At 40.9% G+C, this 19169-nt stretch overlaps 1 protein-coding gene across 1 annotated transcript in view; it reads right to left on the bottom strand.

Moving 5' to 3' along the window:
- Positions 1-508, bottom strand: part of ANXA10 (annexin A10) — a 36940-nt gene extending 36432 nt beyond the window's left edge. Inside the window, exon 1 of the mRNA XM_038755058.1 lies at positions 343-508. Within this exon, the coding sequence (XP_038610986.1) occupies positions 343-508 (166 nt within the window). The remainder of the gene's footprint in view (positions 1-342) is intronic.
- Positions 509-19169: the final 18661 nt, after the last annotated feature.

Below are 19169 nucleotides of genomic sequence, written 5' to 3'. Positions count from 1 at the left end.
ATAACTCAAATATGCTGTCCCTTACTGTTTTTTGTGCTTTCCCTATTTTCCCTTTTTTTTCCTCCCTCCCTCCATTTTTCCTACTGCCATTCATTCAATCATATTTACTGTGTGCTTACTGTGCACAAAGCACTGTACTAAGCGCTTGGGGTAGTACAATATAGCAACAAACAGACACATTCCCTATCCACAGTGACCTCAGAGTCTAGAGGACGAGCTCCGTATCTTTCCCCAGTTTCTCTGAATTTCTTTCTCCTCGCCTCAGTACTCTTTTTCCAATCCCCCTTTGTTTGTGGTATCTCTGTTTCCAGTTTCACTGTTTTTATTCCCTCCTCATGATACGTCTCCAAATGAGCTGCAGTAAAATCGGTAAGTTGGTGTACAAACCTATTCCTTGTAGGGCACTTCCAAGCATTTGTACATCCATCATGGGATTGAAATTTGGGACTGGAAAGATGGTTCCTTGTACCTGGGTGGGTGGGAGAAAATGCCGTTCAGCTTTATCCATAAACAGGTGCCAACACAAAAAGCATGACTCCCTTCGGAAGAATAACGAAAATGATTTTCTGCAAAAATAATTTAAACTCTTTCCCAGTCAGAGAATAGACAGTGTAAATCAGGCACTATTTGCCCTCCAGTAAACACCATGATTGAAAGATTGCACTGACTCTCTTCCACAATCAGTTAAAATGATTGACCTGCATAAAACTTCCAATATCTTCATATCTGCATTAAAGAATGAATTCAAAGCTGAAAGTTTAATGTCTAAGTATCATTCACCCTCTTCAGTGCCCTCTTTAGGGACTGGTTTTCTGAACATAAGTAGACTACCAACTTTAGAATCTCAAAATGCAACTGTGTATATGGGCAGCCATGCCATTTACACTGGCGAAAAGTAGCACTCTACAAATAAGCTCTCCAACGTATCGTGTCAACCAAATCATAACCGATACGGCTCATTTCTTAAAGGTATTATTCCTCCTGATTATCAATCAGTCATATTTACGATTACGAGAGTCTTCTGACATTGGAGGGAGAAAGCACAGAAGAATAGCAACAAAAAGGCCTGTAGTTGATCCAGGAGAGAGTTTTTCATCTGAAACTGGCAGTTGCGCAGGAAAATAAGGCCTACATGGTGTTCAGTTGAGATAGTCTGGCCAGCAAGAAAATGGAAGAGCATTTGAAGCAGGCTTTGGGTGCACGTGATCCGTTATTTCAGGAAATCTGGCCAACACTGATCATCATATGGTCAAGCATCCACTTCGAGAAAGCTGTCTGACCCGGTTTACCAAGAGCGACTGCAGACGTCGTTCTTTGCACACAGTCAGAAACAACTTAGAGACACTGGAAAGAGGTAATTCACCCTGGGAAGCTTGGCCCAATTCTACTCTGTCAAGCGGAGAGTTGGTGGATAAATAACTGATAAACTGGGCTTTATAGACAGCCAGTGCGGATAAAGGAAAATAAGCTACAAATGTTTTCTGGAGGGAAAACAGTTATGCCTATATTACCAGAGATCATGTCTCATACTTCTAGTGTACAAAATGCTTAATAGAGGTCCGTGCACATAATAGATGCTCAATACAGAAGCAGAGAGCCCGGGCTTGGGAGTCAGAGGACTTGAGTTCTAATCCCAAATCCACCAATTAATTGTTTGTTGAGTGATCTTCATTAAGTCACTTTACTTTGTGGCTCAGTTTTCTCATGTAAAATGGGGATCAAAATCTTCTCCCTCCTGCTTAGACTGTGAGTCCCATTTGAGATAAGGACTCTGTCCAACCTGACCATCTTTTATACGTTTCAGCGCTCAGTACAGTGCTTGGCCGAAATAAGTGATTAACCGGTGCCTTAAAAAATAAAATAAATGCTCTTGATGAGGATAATGATGGACACTCACCTGATAACGCTTGACTCAGAAAAAGTAAACTTATAAGTACACACAAAAAATTAACTGAAATGCTGGAATGACGAGAGAACCTTGAGCACCTGTGGACAAATTCTCCACAGCAGCTATGAGAGAAGAGAATTGCCCTTTTGAGGGCTTCTTTTTTATTCTTCAAATACTACCGCTACTTTTGTTTGGAGAATTCTCCTCAAACTCAGTGCGCGAAGGATGTTAGACTCAATGGGATTAGAGTAGCAGTGATAATAATATCCATTATTCATGCTGAGAAGCAGCCTGGCCTAGTGGATAGAGCAGAGGCCTGGGAATCAGAAGGACCTGGGTTCTAATTCCAGCTCTGCCACTTGTCTGCTGTGTGACCTTGGGCAAGTCTCGGTGCCTCAGTTGCCTCATCTGTAAAATGGGGATTAAGACTGTGAGCACCATGTGTCCAACCCAATTTCCTTGTATTCGCCCCAGCGCTTAGTGAACACTTAGGGAATACCACAGTTATTATTCTCATCAATCGTATTTATTGAGCGCTTACTGTGTGCAGAGCATTGTACTAAGCGCTTGGGAAGTACAAGTTGGTAACATATAGAGACAGTCCCTACCCAGCAGTGGGCTCACAGTCTAAAAGACAGTTATTATTACTAATAGTCACCCAACCAGAGCTGTTTTCGAAGATGGCAGCAGGAAGCAGATGAATACCTGCGCCAACTCCCAAATATCACCACATGCTCTATCCACATATCATCATCATCATCAATCGTATTTATTGAGCGCTTACTATGTGCAGAGCACTGTACTCAGCGCTTGGGAAGTACAAATTGGCAACATATAGAGACAGTCCCTACCCAACAGTGGGCTCACAGTCTAAAAGCAGCAATCATCATCATCATCATCATCAATCGTATTTATTGAGCGCTTACTGTGTGCAGAGCACTGACTAAGCGCTTGGGAAGTACAAATTGGCAACATACAGAGACAGTCCCTACCCAACAGTGGGCTCACAGTCTAAAAGGGGGAGACAAAACCAAACATACTAACAAAATAAAATAAATAGAATAGACATGTACAAGTAAAATGAATAAATAAATAGAGTAATAAATATGTACAAAGATATATACATATATACAGGTGGTGTGGGGAAGGGAAGGAGGTAAGATGGGGGGATGGACGGGGGAGGAGGGGGAGAGGAAGGAAGGGGCTCAGTCTGGGAAGGCCTCCTGGAGGAGGTGAGCTCTCAGTAGGGCCTTGAAGGGAGGAAGAGAGCTAGCTTGGCGGATGGGCAGAGGGGGGGTATTCCAGGCCCGGGGGAGGACGGGGGCCGGGGGTCGATGGCGGGACAGGCGAGAATGAGGCACGGTGAGGAGATTAGCGGCAGAGGAGCGGAGGGTGCGGGCTGGGCTGGAGAAGGAGAGAAGGGAGGTGAGGTAGGAGGGGGCGAGGGGATGGATGGACAGCCTGGAAGCCCAGGGTGAGGAGTTAGCAATGTCAAAACCAAGTCAAACCTGTGGCCCAGCCAACAGAGTATCTTTGCAAATTCAAATCCCAGCTCTTCCACTTGTCTGCTGTGTGACCTTGGGCACATCTCTCTGTTCCTCAGTTACTTCATCTGTAAAATGAAGATTTTGACTGTATCCAATCTGATTATTCTACCCCATCACTTAGTACAGTGCCTGGTAAATAGTAAGCACTAAACAAATACAATTAAAACAAAAGAATGAGTGCTATAATACTTTTTACACCACTTTTACTTTTTACACCAATATAACTTTTTGTGTTATGTTGATCTTATACATTTTTACTTTTTTGTGTGTATTTGGCCTCAGGCACGTAATAATTTTTAGGGGAAAAAACTGAAATAATTCCCAAAGTAGTTACTTTTATTTCTTATTTTCAAATTGTTAAAGAAGCTGGAAAAAAGGAATCAAATCCCAGGCACAGCTAAATTGAGTTGTTATAAAAAAGCAATATTTTCCTGAATTTCAGAAATGATTCCCTTTGCTGAAGTTTGCAAATCCTGTTACACAAGGTATTATGTGTGCATGTACTTATGAAGAGATTCTTTTCTTTTGTAATTCTATGAGAACTCGATGCCTCAGGATCAGAAATCTTTATTCTAAGTATAAACAGATTCTTTGTTTCTCTTTCCTCTCTAGATTCTCATTATCTGACAGTCAAATGTAGTCATTGCTTCTAGTCACTTTTTAATATTGGCTTTGACAGGAAAATAAGAATTTCCTCCGTTCATACGATATAGTGTAATCGCACCGAGTGGATGAACAGCAGAGATTTATACATGCAAAAAAGTAGCATAGCTTAGTGGAAAGAGCCCGGGCTTGGGAGTCAGAGGTCGTGGGTTCTAATTCTGCTCTGCCACCTGTCAGCTTTGTGACTTTGGGCAAGTCACTTAACTTCTCAGTGCCTCAGTTCCCTCATCTTCAAAATGGGGATTAAGACTGTGAGCCCCACATGGGGCAACTTGATCACCTTGTATGTGCCCCCGTGCTTAGAACAGTGCTAGTCACATAGTAAGCACTTTACAAATACCATCATCATTATTATATAAAACTGGTTCTACAGACTATTTTATGCAGCAAATATAGGCGAGTCTTCAGTTGACAGAGGTTGAGAAGTAAACTGATATCAGACTATGAGACTGAGCTTAGTTATCAACAGAACAATGTGGCCTATTGCAAAGAGCACTGGTCTGAAATTCAGGAAACCTGGTTCTAATCCCAGCTCTGCTACTTGCCTCCTGTGTGACTTTGGGCAAATCACTCAACTGCTCTGTGCCTCTGTTGCCTCATCTTAAAATGGGGATTAACTATCTTTTGTCCTCCCCATAAACTGTGAGCTCCTCTAAAGCAGGGACTCTTTCTGATTATATTGGACTGTATCCACTCCAGCATTTAGCCCAGGGTTTAACAAATACCTCTATCATTATTATCATTATTATTAGTAGAATTATTGAAGAATGTTGTGCTGAGCTCATGGACAGACTTATCTGGACACAATGTTTTGGACATTTACAGACACAGAACCAAAAGACGGGGGTCTGGAAGCAATGAGAGACCACCTCCCTGTCCAGGTTATGCAATGAGAATGTCGTATTTGCCCTTTTTGGAATTTTCTCCCATCTCTGTCCTTCACCTGTCCTCCTAGACCCCTGCCATTTTAGTAATCATTTCTCCTTTCAAACAAATCTTTCTGAAAATCTTGATCCCCAAATCAGAAGAGTGCTGAGAAAACAAAATCCCCTGAAGTACAGAAGATATACTCAAGACTTTAAACACCCTCCTGTTAGATGAAACATCTAACAGGGCACTGAATAATTCAGGTAACAACTCACCATCGATCAGGATGAATTATTATTAGAGGCATTTAACACTGGTACCATCATCAAATTCCCACAGCTCTGAGACAGCAATCACATTACAATAACTTTTTCTACAGATTAGTCGAAGAGATTTTTCGAGACCTGAGAGCACATCATAAATCAAAGTGAATAACAACCTGCAGCATCACAATAGCTTCTTCCCCAAAATAGAAATCATGCGATTGAGAATGCTGTGAGTGAGATTATCTGTTGACACCCTACCTAACCAGCTAAGGATGACAGGAGAAAATACTTGATGTTTCTGCTAAATTTAAAGAGCCCCAGTGAACTGTCTCCCCCTTCTAGACTGTGAGCCCACTGTTGGGTAGGGACCGTCTCTATATGTTGCCAACTTGGACTTCCCAAGTGCTTAATACAGTGCTTTGCACACAGTAAGCGCTCAATAAATACGATTGATTGATTGATTGATTGATTGAATAAGCTTCCTCTCCCTGGAAGAGCATTGGGCTCTAATGGGGCCAAGTCATTTCCAAGTTACAGGTTTGGATTACCATCGTCCAGCTAATTGGTACAGTCTCAGCAATCCAGGCTACTTAATAAGCGTTCCAAGAGAGTGAGACTTTTTATGGTATCTGTTAAGTGCTTACCACGTGCCAACCACTATATTAAACACTATGGTAGATTCAAGTTAAACAAGCTGGACACAGTCCATGTCCCACATGGGGCTCACAGTCTTAATCCCCCTTTTACAATCAATCAATCAATCATATTTATTGAGCGCTTACTGTGTGCAGAGCACTGTACAAAGCGCTTGGGAAGTACAAGTATCCCTCATTTACAGATGAGGGAACTGAGGTCCAGAGAAGTGAAGTGACTTGCTCAAGGTCACACAGCTGACGAGTGCTTAGGACAGTGCTTTGCACACAGTAAGGGCCCAATAAATAGAATTAAATGAATGAATAAATCAACTACCAAGTGGTGGAGCCAGATTAGAATGCAGATCTGGGGATTGGTGGTGCCCTGTGGGATACTGGATAGTGAGGGGATTAGGGGCAAGGCGGAGGTGATCACACTCCCTATAATCCCCATCTTGAAAAATTAATAGAAATTCAGCTTTCACCACGGCCCACCTGGCCAGTGCCTGGATTTTCTCTGGGATATCCAACTCAACCTGAGAGTTATGGTGGCATGTCCATTCTCTCAGGTATTTCCCTACCCAGTACCTTATTAGTGACTTTCAGTGCAAATCCTAAACACCATCCTAACCACCTGATTACTACCATGGAATAAATCAAGCTCAGGGAAAATCCAACTTAAACTTTCTTTCAGCGATTAGAACAGTGTTTTGCACATAGTAAGCACTTAACAAATACCATTATTATTATTATTAGGCACTTTTGAAAGCTGCAACAATTCTTTCTAACCACGAGGGATCTATTTTCGAAGTACCCTCGTCACACTTGTCTGCTGTATGACCTTGGACAGTTCATTTAACTTTTCTGTATCTCAATTATCTCATCTGTAAAAAGGGGATTAAAACTGGGAGCCCCATTTGGGACATGAACTGCATCCAACCTAATTATCTTGTATCTACTCCAGTGCTTAGTATAGTGCCGGGTGCATAGTAAGCACTCAACAAATCTTATTTTAAAAATGCTACTGTTCAGTGTAGTAACTACCAATCGATTAATCAATCGGTCATATTTATTGAATGCTTTTGGTGTGCAAAGCACTGCGCTATGCATTTGGAGGAGTCCAATACAATACAGTTGGTAGAGATGACCCCTGCCCTCTTATAGTCCACTGGGGGAGACAAGCATTAAATTACAGATAGGGAAAATAGCAGAGAATAAGGATATGTACAAAAGTGCTGTGGGGTTACAGGGCAGGTGAGTATCAAAGTTTTTAAGGGGTACACTTGGGTGCATAGACAAAACAGAAGGGAAAGGGAACAGGATAGGGAAATGGGAAAATTTCTTGGAGGAGACATGATTTTAGTAGAGCTTTGAAGATACTCCAAAGACATAATGCCGTCATCCAAGCATTCTTAAATATTAAGCTGCTAGCATTTAGATACTGAGAATATAACCCCTTTGCTCATTCAACGTTTTCCATGGAGGATAGGAAACAATTACAGCTGTTGGTGGTTGAATGGGCAAATCGCTCTCTCCCCAGTTAAGTAGCGTGGAGAAGCAGCGTGGCTCAGTGGAAAGAGCCCGGGCTTTTTTAGACTGTGAGCCCACTGTTGGGTAGGGACTGTCTCTATATGTTGCCAACTTGTACTTCCCAAGCGCTTAGTACAGTGCTCTGCACACAGTAAGCGCTCAATAAATACGATTGATTGATTGGAGTCAGAGGTCAGGGGTTCAAATCCCGACTCTGCCGCTTGTCAGCTGTGTGACTTCGGGCAAGTCACTTAACTTCTCTGTGCCTCAGTTACCTCATCTGTAAAATGGGGATTATGACTGTGAGCCCCCCGTGGGACAACCTGATCACCTTGTAACCTCCCCAGTGCTTAGAACAGTGCTTTGCACATAGTAAGCGCTTAATAAATGCCATTATTATTATTATTATTAAGTACTGTGGTCCTTCCTGGGAGCTCTTTGTTTATAGCCTCCAGAGAACATACTAATTAATAATAATAACCATGGTACTTGTTAAGGCTTACTATGTGCTAAGCATGGTATTCAGTGTTGGGGTAGATAAAAAGTAATCAGGTTGGGTACGATCTCCGTCCCACCTGGGGCTCACAGTCTAACTAGGAGGGGTAGGATTTAATCCCCATTTCACATATGAGGAAACTGAGGCACAGAGACATTAAGTGAGTGACGTGCCTAAAGTTACACAGCAGACAAGTGGCACAGCCACAGTTAGAATCAAGGTCTGCTGACGTGCTTTTCACTAGTCACACTGCTTCCCCATGGCTTAGTGGAGAGAGCATGGGCTTGGGAGTCCATAGACAAAACATAATAATAATAATAATAATAATAATAATAATAATAATGATGATGGTATTTGTTAAGTGCTTACTATATGCAGAGCACTGTTCTAAGCACTGGGAAGGATACAAGATGATCAGGCAGTCCCTTGTGGGACTCACAATCTTAATCCCCATTTTACAGATGAGGTAACTGAGGCACAGAGAAGTTAAGTGACTTGCCCAGAGTCACACAGCTGACAGCTGGCGGAGCCGGTATTTGAACCCATGACCTCTGACTCCAAAGCCCGTGCTCTTTCCACTGAGCCACGCTGCTTGTAATTCCGCCTGTGCCACTTGTGTGGCCTTGGGCAGGTCACTTAACTTCTCTGTGCCTCAGTTACCTCATCTGTAAAATGGGGATTTAAAGTGTGAGCCCCACGTGGGACAACCTGATTCCCCTGTAACTACCCCAGCTCTTAGAACAGTGCTTAGCACATAGTGAGCACTTAACAATTACCATAATTATTGCTATTAATTATTATTATTATTCCCAAGGAGGTGAGTCCAGGTGCTAGGGAGAAAAGGAATGAAAGAGCTAGTTTAGTATTTATAGGGGCATGGTCACATCTACTAGGAGCTCTGTGCAGGCAAGGAAAAGGAGGGAGTCAATCTATCTACTGACAGGAAGAGCCAAGCTTGGCTCCTAGGACCAGTCACCCCATTCCAACCTTGGAATGTGTCTAAATTAATGGAAAATTCGGGAAGGAAAGAGAAAAAAGGACTTTTACCTTCCTCTCTCATGTCCAAAGACTGCAGAACTCCTAGGTCCGAGGGAATACTCAAGCTCACTGCAAAGTATAAGTTCCTTTGGGCAGGGAATATGTCACTGGGTTATTCTGTATTTTTCCTAAAATAGCAGACCACACCAAGTGGAGGCTCCCTGAATGTCACTACTCCCATTACTACTACTCCTTTTAATTCCAGCTAGAGAAGGGTGAATGAATCTCCAAATTTTAACATTAGTACTAGCTGCTAGAAGAGAGGATTGAAAGATGATTAAGAAAAATGAGAGTAAGTCTCTCTGTGAAGGGATACGGAGCTTGGAACAAGTCAGACAAGAAAAGGCTGGTTTGGCCTTCCTTGCAGTTGGCTAAATAATTTCCCCAAATCACAGGACCTGGAGTGATGGGAGTGGGCCATCCTGGTCCTGGGATTTGGGCATGATCCATCACCCTGACTTGCGGGATTTTAGGCCCAGCCTTGAGTGTCTCTTAGAGAAAAAGAATCAAGGTGCCATTCAGTTGTAGAGACACCAAAAATGAAGTCATGATGCAATTTAATTGCTTCTACAGCCTCATAAGTTTGTAAATTTCAAAAAATTGAACATTCCTTTGATCTAGGGCCAAGGGAATCAGTGTTCAATCTGCAACACTAGTCTCAGTTAGATGCCGTTGTCCCTGCATTCCCCAGTAATTACAATAATAAGACTTTGGTCACAGTCTTAGCTAACATGTGTAGGAGGTTGATATCCATTAGTTTCAGAGCAGAATAGATTTTTCAAGTACTGGTCCAATTCTCCTCTTCCTGTGAGCATGTAACTCCCCTTTCAACAGCTTTAACGGCCGTTAAAACACTTTCAAGGACAGAAAAATTACTGTGACTCATGGTGGTAAGCCTTGGGTAGAGTATTTAATTGTTAACAAATGTCTACTATATGCTGTCACTATGAAAGTAGGGTAGACAAAGCTGAGTTAATAGAACTGATAAAATTAGTTGAGGACGGTAAACTGATTTTTTTAAAAAGATCTTGGGAAATGAGCTCACAAGGCCTTGAAAATATAACACAAATAGACTGTGAGCCCACTGTTGGGCAGGGACTGTCTCTATATGTTGCCAACTTGTACTTCCCAAGCGCTTAGTACAGTGCTCTGCACACAGTAAGCGCTCAATAAATACGATTGATTGATAACACAAATAGATGCTGATGGGAACATTCATTGGATTAAAATCTGATTGAAGGGTTTTAAATTTATCAGTCAGTTGTATTTATTGAGTGCTTACTGTGTGAAGAACACTGTACTGAGTGCTTGGGAAAGTGCAGTGCAACAAAAACCAGTGGCATTCCTTGCACACAACCAGCCTACAGTCTAGAAAGGGGGAGATAGACATCAATACAAATAAATAAAATTACAGCTATGTACATGAGTATTGTGGGGCTGGGAGGGGAAAAGAAGCAGCAGCGAAGCCAGAGAAGCAGCATGGCTCAGTGGAAAGAGCACGGGCTTTGGAGTCAGAGGTCATGGGTTCAAATCCCGACTCCGCCACATGTCTGCTGTGTGATCTTGGGCAAGTCACTTAACTTCTCTGGGCCTCAATTACCTCATCTGTAAAATGGGGATTAAGACTGTGAGCCCCACGTGGGACAACCTGATCAGCCTGTATCCTCCCCAGCACTTAGAACAGTGCTTTGCACATAGTAAGTGCTTAACAAATGCCAATTATTATTATTATTATTATTAAAAGAACAAAGGGTGATGCAGAAATGTGTTAAAGATGAGGAAAAGTTGGGTCTAGTCTAGAAAGGCCTCTTGAAGGAGATGTGCCTTCAATAAGGCATTTGAAGAGGGGGAGAAGTAATTGTCATTTAACCATTAAGGTCACATTTCCTCCAAGACGCCTTCTCCGATTAAACTCTCTTTACCCCGGCTCACTCTCCCTTCTGCGTCGTCTATGTACTTGGCTCTGTTACCTTTGGGGTATTTGATATTTGCCCTCAACCCCACCTCCACGGGATTTATGTACCTATATTTAAATTATATTTTGCAAATTATTTATTCATATTACTGTCTGTCTCCCCCTCTGGACTGTATGCTCATTCTGGGCAGGGGACATGTCTGCTAATTCTGTGGTATTGTACTCTCTGACACTTAGTACAGTGCTCTGCCCGTAAGTGCTCAATACCAGTGTTTGACTTTAACATATGATATTGGTATAAAATTAAAGTCAGGAAAATACAGGATAAGCATAAGAAAAATCCCTTGTTAACCTTCAACTGACTTTTGGGAGACATTAGGCTAGAAGAACTAAGAGGGCTAACAACTTTTAGTTAGAAAAATTAGGACACATTTTTCACCATTGATTTCCAGGAGTATGTTTTTACATTATTACTCTATTTATTTTACTGGTATACATTTACTCTTCTATTTATTTTGTTAATAATGTGCACCTAGCTTTATTTTCATTTATTCTGATAACCTGACACCCGTCCACGTGTTTTGTTTTATCGTCTGTCTCCCCCTTCTAGACTGTGAGCCTGTTGTTGGGTAGGGACCGTCTCTACATGTTGCCGACTTGCACTTCCCAAGCGCTTAGTTCAGTGCTCTGCACACAGTAAGCGCTTAATAAATACGATTGAATGAATGACTGAATGAACGAGTGGGGTGGAGGGAGAGGCCGAGAAAAGATTGGTTCCTATAAATACGTGCTGGCACAGTTTGGGTTGGTTTAATAGAGGTGAGAGGGTGTGGGCAGGGTGATTAAGCATGGCTACAATGGCTTTTTGTGGGAATTGCCTGAATGTGGGAATTATCCAGCATACATTGTGAAAGTAGGCATGACTGCGTTGCGCTTGGGTGGGCCTGATTGGTGAGTCTGTCTGTCCTAGTGTTTTATTCCCCTTCATCATCATCATCAATCGTATTTATTGAGTGCTTACTACGTGCAGAGCACTGTACTAAGCGCTTGGTAAGTACAAATTGGCAGCATATAGAGACAGTCCCTACCCAACAGTGGGCTCACAGTCTAAAAGGGGGAGACAGAGAACAAAACCAAACATACTAACAAAATAAAATAAATAGAATAGATATGTACAAGTAAAATAAATAAATAAATAAATAGAGTAATAAATATGTACAAACATATATACAGGTGCTGTGGGAAGGGCAGGAGGTAAGATGGGGGGGATACCTACCCAATTCCTCTCCCCATTTTACTTCCTTTGTGCTGCTTTTGAAGGTAGCTGGCAACTTCAGATATCCTCGAGTCTTTTGGGGGTGTGTCTGTGTATTGGCAGGGATCGGACGGATAAGGGAAAAGGGAGAGGGAAAAAGAGACGTTGGATCGGGAAGACCTATACGAGCGCAATTCTAATGCTGTGTGGACACTAAAGGATCATCAGACTATAAATTCTGAGTCTAGCTTCCACAAAGAGGAAGCTTCCTAAATAAAGTGGAGCTTTACATTTAATCTGTCAAGAAGAAAAAAGCTTAACTTTATCCTCCTTAAATATGACCCTCTTCAATGAATAAATATACTTTTATGTGGCCTTTGTCTCCTACACGGATAACCCATCTTTGAAGAGGAATACTTCATATCTTATTAAAAAATCTAACTTGATTTTCTGCTTGAAGGTACAGGGAAGCCATGCTCTACAATTTTAATGCCACCAGATGCTACAGTGGAAATGATTGCGGCATCACTCATTCATTATGTCTCCTCACGAAGATGCAAATCTGATATGTGGCATTGGAAGGGCTTAAGGGAAAAACAGATTCTAAGTCTCAAAGATTTACCTCCTATTTGAAAAAAAATCCTTTGATTTCTAGCATTGCTTGTAGTCCTAAACCAGAGGTGTCCTATGCTCTGTCCTCCCCAACTCCTGTTTAAATTCCCCTTTGTTTAGAGACATTTGGATTGACCCCCCCCCACCCCACCCCACCCCCATTTTTTTTGAGCTCACCCTCATTTATGTCTTCGTTAATAAAAAGGCCTCAAAAAAAACTCCTTTGGGAAACTTCCTTCAGAGCCTCCCTGCAGGTTTCCTTTGTTCACTGTCTTCCTGGTTTACCTCTTTATTTCATTATTTTTAAATAGTATTTGTTAAAGGCTTACTATGTGCCAGGCACTGTACTAAGCGCTGGGATTGGTAAAAGACCATCAGCTTGGATACAGTCTGTGTCCCACGTGGGGCTAACAGTCTTAATCCCCATTTTACAGATGAGGTAACTGAGGCACAGAGAAGTTAAGCAACTTAATCAAGGTCACACAGCAGACAGGTGGCAGAGCTGGGGTTAGAAACCAGGTCTTTCTGACTCCCAGTTCTGTGTTCTACCCACTAGGCCATGCTGCTTCTCCTATTTATCTTGCATATTTCCCAACAAGGCAAAATATATAGAGCTCTTCCTAAATAAGCAAAGCCTAATCCCTGAATCAGGAATGAGGAGAAGCAGCGTGGCTCAGTGGAAAGAGCATGGGCTTTGGAGTCAGAGATCATGGGTTCAAATCCTGGCCCCACCAACTGTCAGCTGTGTGACTTTGGGCAAGTCACTTCACTTCTCTGTGCCTCAGTTACCTCATCTGTAAAATGACGACTAAAAGTGTGAGCGCCCCGTGGGAAAACCTGATCACCTTGTAACCTCCCCCAGTGCTTAGAACAGTGCTTTGCACAAAATAAGCGCTTAACAAATGCCATCATCATCATCATCAATTTAATCAGTCTTTCGATGTACCTATCAATCTACCTGTTTTGTACAAAGAACTATACTAAACACTTGGAATAATACAATACAGTTGGTAGACATGATGCCCACCCGTAAGGAATTTACAGAAGGGAGTTAATTTTAGGCTGCAGCTGTGTCTATTTTTTTATGAAATCACTTGAAAACTCTAGCAGAATAAATACCTTTTTAAAATTAGCTTTCCACTAATAATCATGCTTCCTTCATCCTCCAATCCTGAGATTGACCATTGACATTCCTGAGCTGGGGAAGACATGTTTTTCCCCCACTACCGAACTTGAAAAGGGAAAATTGACGTTTTGCACATCCTAAGCACTTAGTAGACACTCAATAAAGTCCATTGATTGTTTAATACTTTGTACATCTGTAAAATTAAATGAGTTAGTTGTTTTTACCCAATAATTTACAAAGATGATTGAATACTTAATAACATCAAAGAAAAAAAGTAAAATAAGGGGAAAGAATCCAGTAAAAAGATTTAATAGGATTCATGCTTAAGGAAAACATGAACTTTTGAATTTCACACTCACAATATGGGCTGGCATTTCATCTGTGAAAAATAGCATTTTATGGAGTTAATATATCTACTACCTAAAAAGTTGTTGTAGCACTCCACATGAAGGGGCAATGGCACAATTTCTGCAGATTTTCACTTCATTTACTTCTTCTAAGTAGGTCATTAACTATCCTATTCAAAGCCAGAACATGCTATTACATTCAACAAAGGCAACCTTCTGATTGTTAAGGGGCTAGTTTTCCATTTTGAAATGTAGAGATCGAAGATAATGTCAGCTCAACATTGTCAATAGGACTTAACATTGTGAAGAGCATAATGAGAAAAAGCCAGAAGTTGGTCTATTTGGCCTATCATTTTTCTTCAACTTTTGGCAGTGTCTGCTGTGCTTTTTTGGAACTCGGTATTCTGAATTTTCCTGAAAGAATACGCTCTATAGCTGCACGGTGTGTTCTATGTGGTAAATTAAAATCTTAATAAGCAAGAAGGCTGAATGATATAGATGTGACTTCATTGTGGCATCTTAAAAAGGTCATGAAAGATGGGGAATCATTAAAACTTTATGCCTCAGAGCACTTTTGCTTAGGGGCACCAGTCAGCCATTTAACTGCAATTTACCCTTGGGGTGCGAAAGGATAACAATCTATCTTAACTGATTTTAAATCAATTTTGCAAAATGGACTCTACCTCTGAAAAGATTCTATTGATGACAATTTGGTGAGAAATCAGAAAATAGGTAAGAGGCTTTAGATTATTTTCCCAATATATTTTCTCAGTAGCTGAGTGGAGTTACAATAGTTGCAAAATCTGAATGTAGTTAGGCATTATCTAAGGTACCTTGGTGAATAATTTCACTAGATTTAGAATCCCAAACACTTCAAAGCCGGCGTTTTCATCAAGTCGAAGATAAATAAGACCTTTTAAAAAGTTTTATGGCAGAATAAATATGACTCTCTGCAGGGTGGTCATCACTTTCCTTATCTATCTTCTTTCTGCCCTAGTAGGAAAAAGAGAACATGAATTTAGAGGAGAAAGAAGAACCCTACAAACAAATAGTGGGAAGGGAATTAACAAACCATGTTGGAAGGTGTCAACCAGAAATGTTGGGGAATTTTCTCTGGAGAGAGTCTCCTCTGCCCTCTATGCAGAGAGGAAAGTCAGGCTCAATATCAATTAAGGAAGGTTAAACTTGGGAAGAATCGCTTTAGTTGTAGACATTAAAGTAAGAAGTGGCACCTATTGGAATATTTTACAAGTAGGAATGGTGCAAGTCAATGTAGTCTTTTGAGTAGTGACAGTCAAGAATGATGAAAATATGGAGAAAAATTGTTTCAAGCACCGTGAACGTTTTTTGCTGTACTTGAATGGTGCAATTCCGATTAAGCCCAAGTATTCTCGGGCACGAGATGGGCCAGACACCCAGAGGTATCATTAAATCTCTCTGCCAATAGGCTGATTTCTTAGGTAATCTTTCTTATTTCTGATTTCTTATTTCTGATTTCTTAGGTAATCTTTAGAACACTGACATTTCAAAACTGGCACACAAATGAAGGCTTAGTGTGTGTGCAAATACATTCAAATTCTCCAAAGGATTGAACAAAGATTCAAGAAACAACAGTACTGGAGTGTTAGCAACAGACCACAGATACCTTATGACTTGACCCTATTTTGAGGTAAAGAAGCATCCATTAAATGACTTTCTATCTAGCAGTAATATACAATATGGGCAAGAAAGTTGTGTTTAGAGTGATTTCTCTCAGGAGTAAAGAACATTCCTATTTGTTCCTTCAATGTCATTGACTTTTATTCATTGTTCAAATGCTGCAATTAGGAGGCTCAAACAGTAGACTCTCCCGTTGCTTAGCTCAAATTGTTTTACATCAATTTTGCCTCAAAGAAAGGAAGAAGAGAAAAATCACTGAAAGGAGCTGGGGTGTGAAGTTGATTCTCGAATAACCCAATAACAACAACAAATAAAACATCATTATCCTGTGCACAAACTGCATATAATTACTTTAATGTACAGTACACAATACTCGTTGACTTCTCTTTTAAAGTTTGTCAGGGTTCCTTCAAGCATAATTACCAGATTATTGGATATCTATAAATAAAGTTATAGTTAAGTGAGATTGCGTTCATCATCATATGATTATGGAATGGAGTTAGCACAGTAAATAGAAAAGGACTTTTTAGTGGATTCTTAAGTGGTGATGGATAAGATGCACAGCACAAAACATATTATTTTCTACCTCTACTGTTTGTTTGTTCACTGTAGAAACAGCGTGGCTCAGTGGAAAGAGCACAGGTTTTGGAGTCAGAAGTCATGGGTTCAAATTCCGGCTCCACCAATGAATGATGATAAGAATAATAATAATAATGGCATTTATTAAGCATTTACTATGTGCAAAGCACTGTTCTAAGCACTGGGAAGGTAACAAGGTAATCAGGTTGTCCCACGGGGGGCTCACAGTCTTAATCCCCATTTTGCAGATGAGGTAACTGGGGCACAGAGAAGTTGAGTGACTTGCCCAAAGTCACACAGATGACAATTGGTAGAGCTGGGATTTGAACCCATGACCTCTGACTCCAAAGCCCGTGCTCTTTCCACTGAGCCACGCTGCTTCTCCAATTGCCGGCAGTGTGACTTTGGGCAAGTCACTTAACTTCTCTGTGCCTCAATTACCTCATCTGTAAAATGGGGATTAAGACTGTGAGCCCCACGTGGGACAACCTGATCACCTTGTAACCTTCCCAGCGCTTAGAACAGTGCTTTACACATAGTAAGCGCTTAATAAACGCCATTATCATTATTATTATTTTTACCTCAAGCTATGTACATTCAAACTAGAGATCCTTAGCACAAAAAATGCCATATTGGCGCATACCCATGGCCTAACCAGTCCTGCATGTTGTTTCAAACAGTAGCTGCAAAGTATAGTTGTAGGAACACTATAATGGTTGCAATCCTTAATACCCACCCTCATCTATCATCCCTAAATTCTCTCTTATCATGTACCTATCACCCATGTATCCATTTCTCCAATATTTCCCTCTTCCCTCCCCAACTTCTCTCAAGGCCTTATGGATCGCTCTGTTATGCATTTATCCAATCCTTTGTGGACCTTCCTATGGTAATTCATTCAATCTTATTCATTGAGTGCTTACTGGTGCAGAGCACTGGACTAAGTGCTTGGAAAGTACAATTAGGCAACCAACAGAGACAATCCTTTCCCAACAACGGGCTCACAGTCTGTCTTCTGCTCGGCAATACGCTTGTACATATTTTTTACTCTATTAATGATGTGCATCTAGCTATAATTCAATTTATTTTGATGGTATTAACACCTGTCTACCTGTTTTGTTGTCTGTCTCCCCCTTCTAGACTGTGAGCCCATTGTTGGGTAGGGATTGTCTCTATATGTTGCCGACTTGTACTTCCCAAGCGCTTAGTACAGTGCTCTGCACACAGTAAGTGCTCAATAAATACGATTGAATGAATGAATGAATGAATGAATGAATTCCGTGTGCTCTCCACTGCATGACAAGAGATTTTCACTCTGTTTCACCTTGCAATTTATTGTCTTCATTCTTCAGTGGATGTCTTTCACCGTAGGGATTTGGTGATCTCAAATTTTGTTTGCCCTGTCCATATCTTTATTCTCCTCCCCAAAGGAGGAGAGAAGTAAGCTTTCTAACAGCAGGGTAAGCACTGTTAATGTTAATGGTTACTACATTTAGGGTCCTTTCTTTGTTCTCCGCCTGAAGGCTTTACATAGAAATCCCTCTTGCCCACTTCTCAGAGTGATGTCTCCCTCATCGTAATCATTTTCATGATTACACAGATTCTTTCATTTACACATAGCTCAGATGGAAAGCTAAGGAATAGATTCACAGATGGTATAGTTCCTTGACAACACACAGACTGAGAGTCAGTTTGGGGATTACATATTTTTCTCATTCCTTTTTCAAGAACTCTTTCTCAAAGGAAACATTAAAATATAAATACCCACTCTACCCACCACATTGCTTCCAAATATTCCTAGCCCCTTTTGGATGCTTGCTTGTTAGACCCTGAAGAATTCAGTCACTTGGATATTGATTCGACCTGTAGTTTTTAAATCAATGCAAGACTGCTGTCAGGGTAATGTTGTCTAGGAAGAACTGGCAGGATTTAACAGTAGACTGAAGGATTGTGAGATCAGGAGACAACAAACCCAGTCTCTGTGTGTGTCTAGTGCTGTAAAAACGGTGGGCATCGCATTGGCTTTAATACATAAGTGAATTTCAGAAAATCAGTGGAATTTTCTTTGAACATGGAAGTCAGCTATATATATCAATCAATCAATCATATTTATTGAGCGCTTACTGTGTGCAGAGCACTGTACTAAGCTCTTGGGAAGTATATATAGTGTATGTGTGTGTGTGTGTGTGTGTGTGTAAATGCATTCAATCCAAAATTGGGTAGCTCCACTCCAAATATATAATTCACCATCTAGTGAAATTCTAAGAGCTTAATAACTAAATATCAGCTTCATCTTTTCCAGAATGTTAGCCAGAAAGAATACACATTCAATCCCTACCTTTCAAGATAAACCATTCAGAAGATCTGCTATTAAAATTCAAAGATTTTAACATTCTAACCACCAGCTTACTGCCTGCCCAGCATGAGTGAGAAAGTTATAGCTTTGTATTTCTTCAGTTCGAGATTTAAGCAGTTGAAGAAAAATTCTAGCAAAGGTTGAAGCTGTAACCAGACCCATTCATAACTTTTATTGAATCAAAGTGCGTGAAGTTCAAACAATGCTGTCTTGTGATACTAAAAACAATCTGAGGTGTGAACAACCTTTTAATAATATTTGTTCTGTAAGTCACACTACTGATAACAAAGTCGGATTTCTTGGATGGAATGTTTTCTTCTGGGAACAACTTTCTCTCTAAAATGTGCCGTTCTAAGGCAAGTTACATGCAGTATTCTCTTAAGAACTGGCTTC

The sequence above is a fragment of the Tachyglossus aculeatus genome, chromosome 12 (assembly GCF_015852505.1).
Source record: "Tachyglossus aculeatus isolate mTacAcu1 chromosome 12, mTacAcu1.pri, whole genome shotgun sequence".
In the NCBI taxonomy this organism is placed as follows: Eukaryota; Metazoa; Chordata; class Mammalia; order Monotremata; family Tachyglossidae; genus Tachyglossus; species Tachyglossus aculeatus.
Note: the sequence above shows the minus strand (reverse complement) of the source record. Positions and strands in the feature narration are given on the sequence as shown.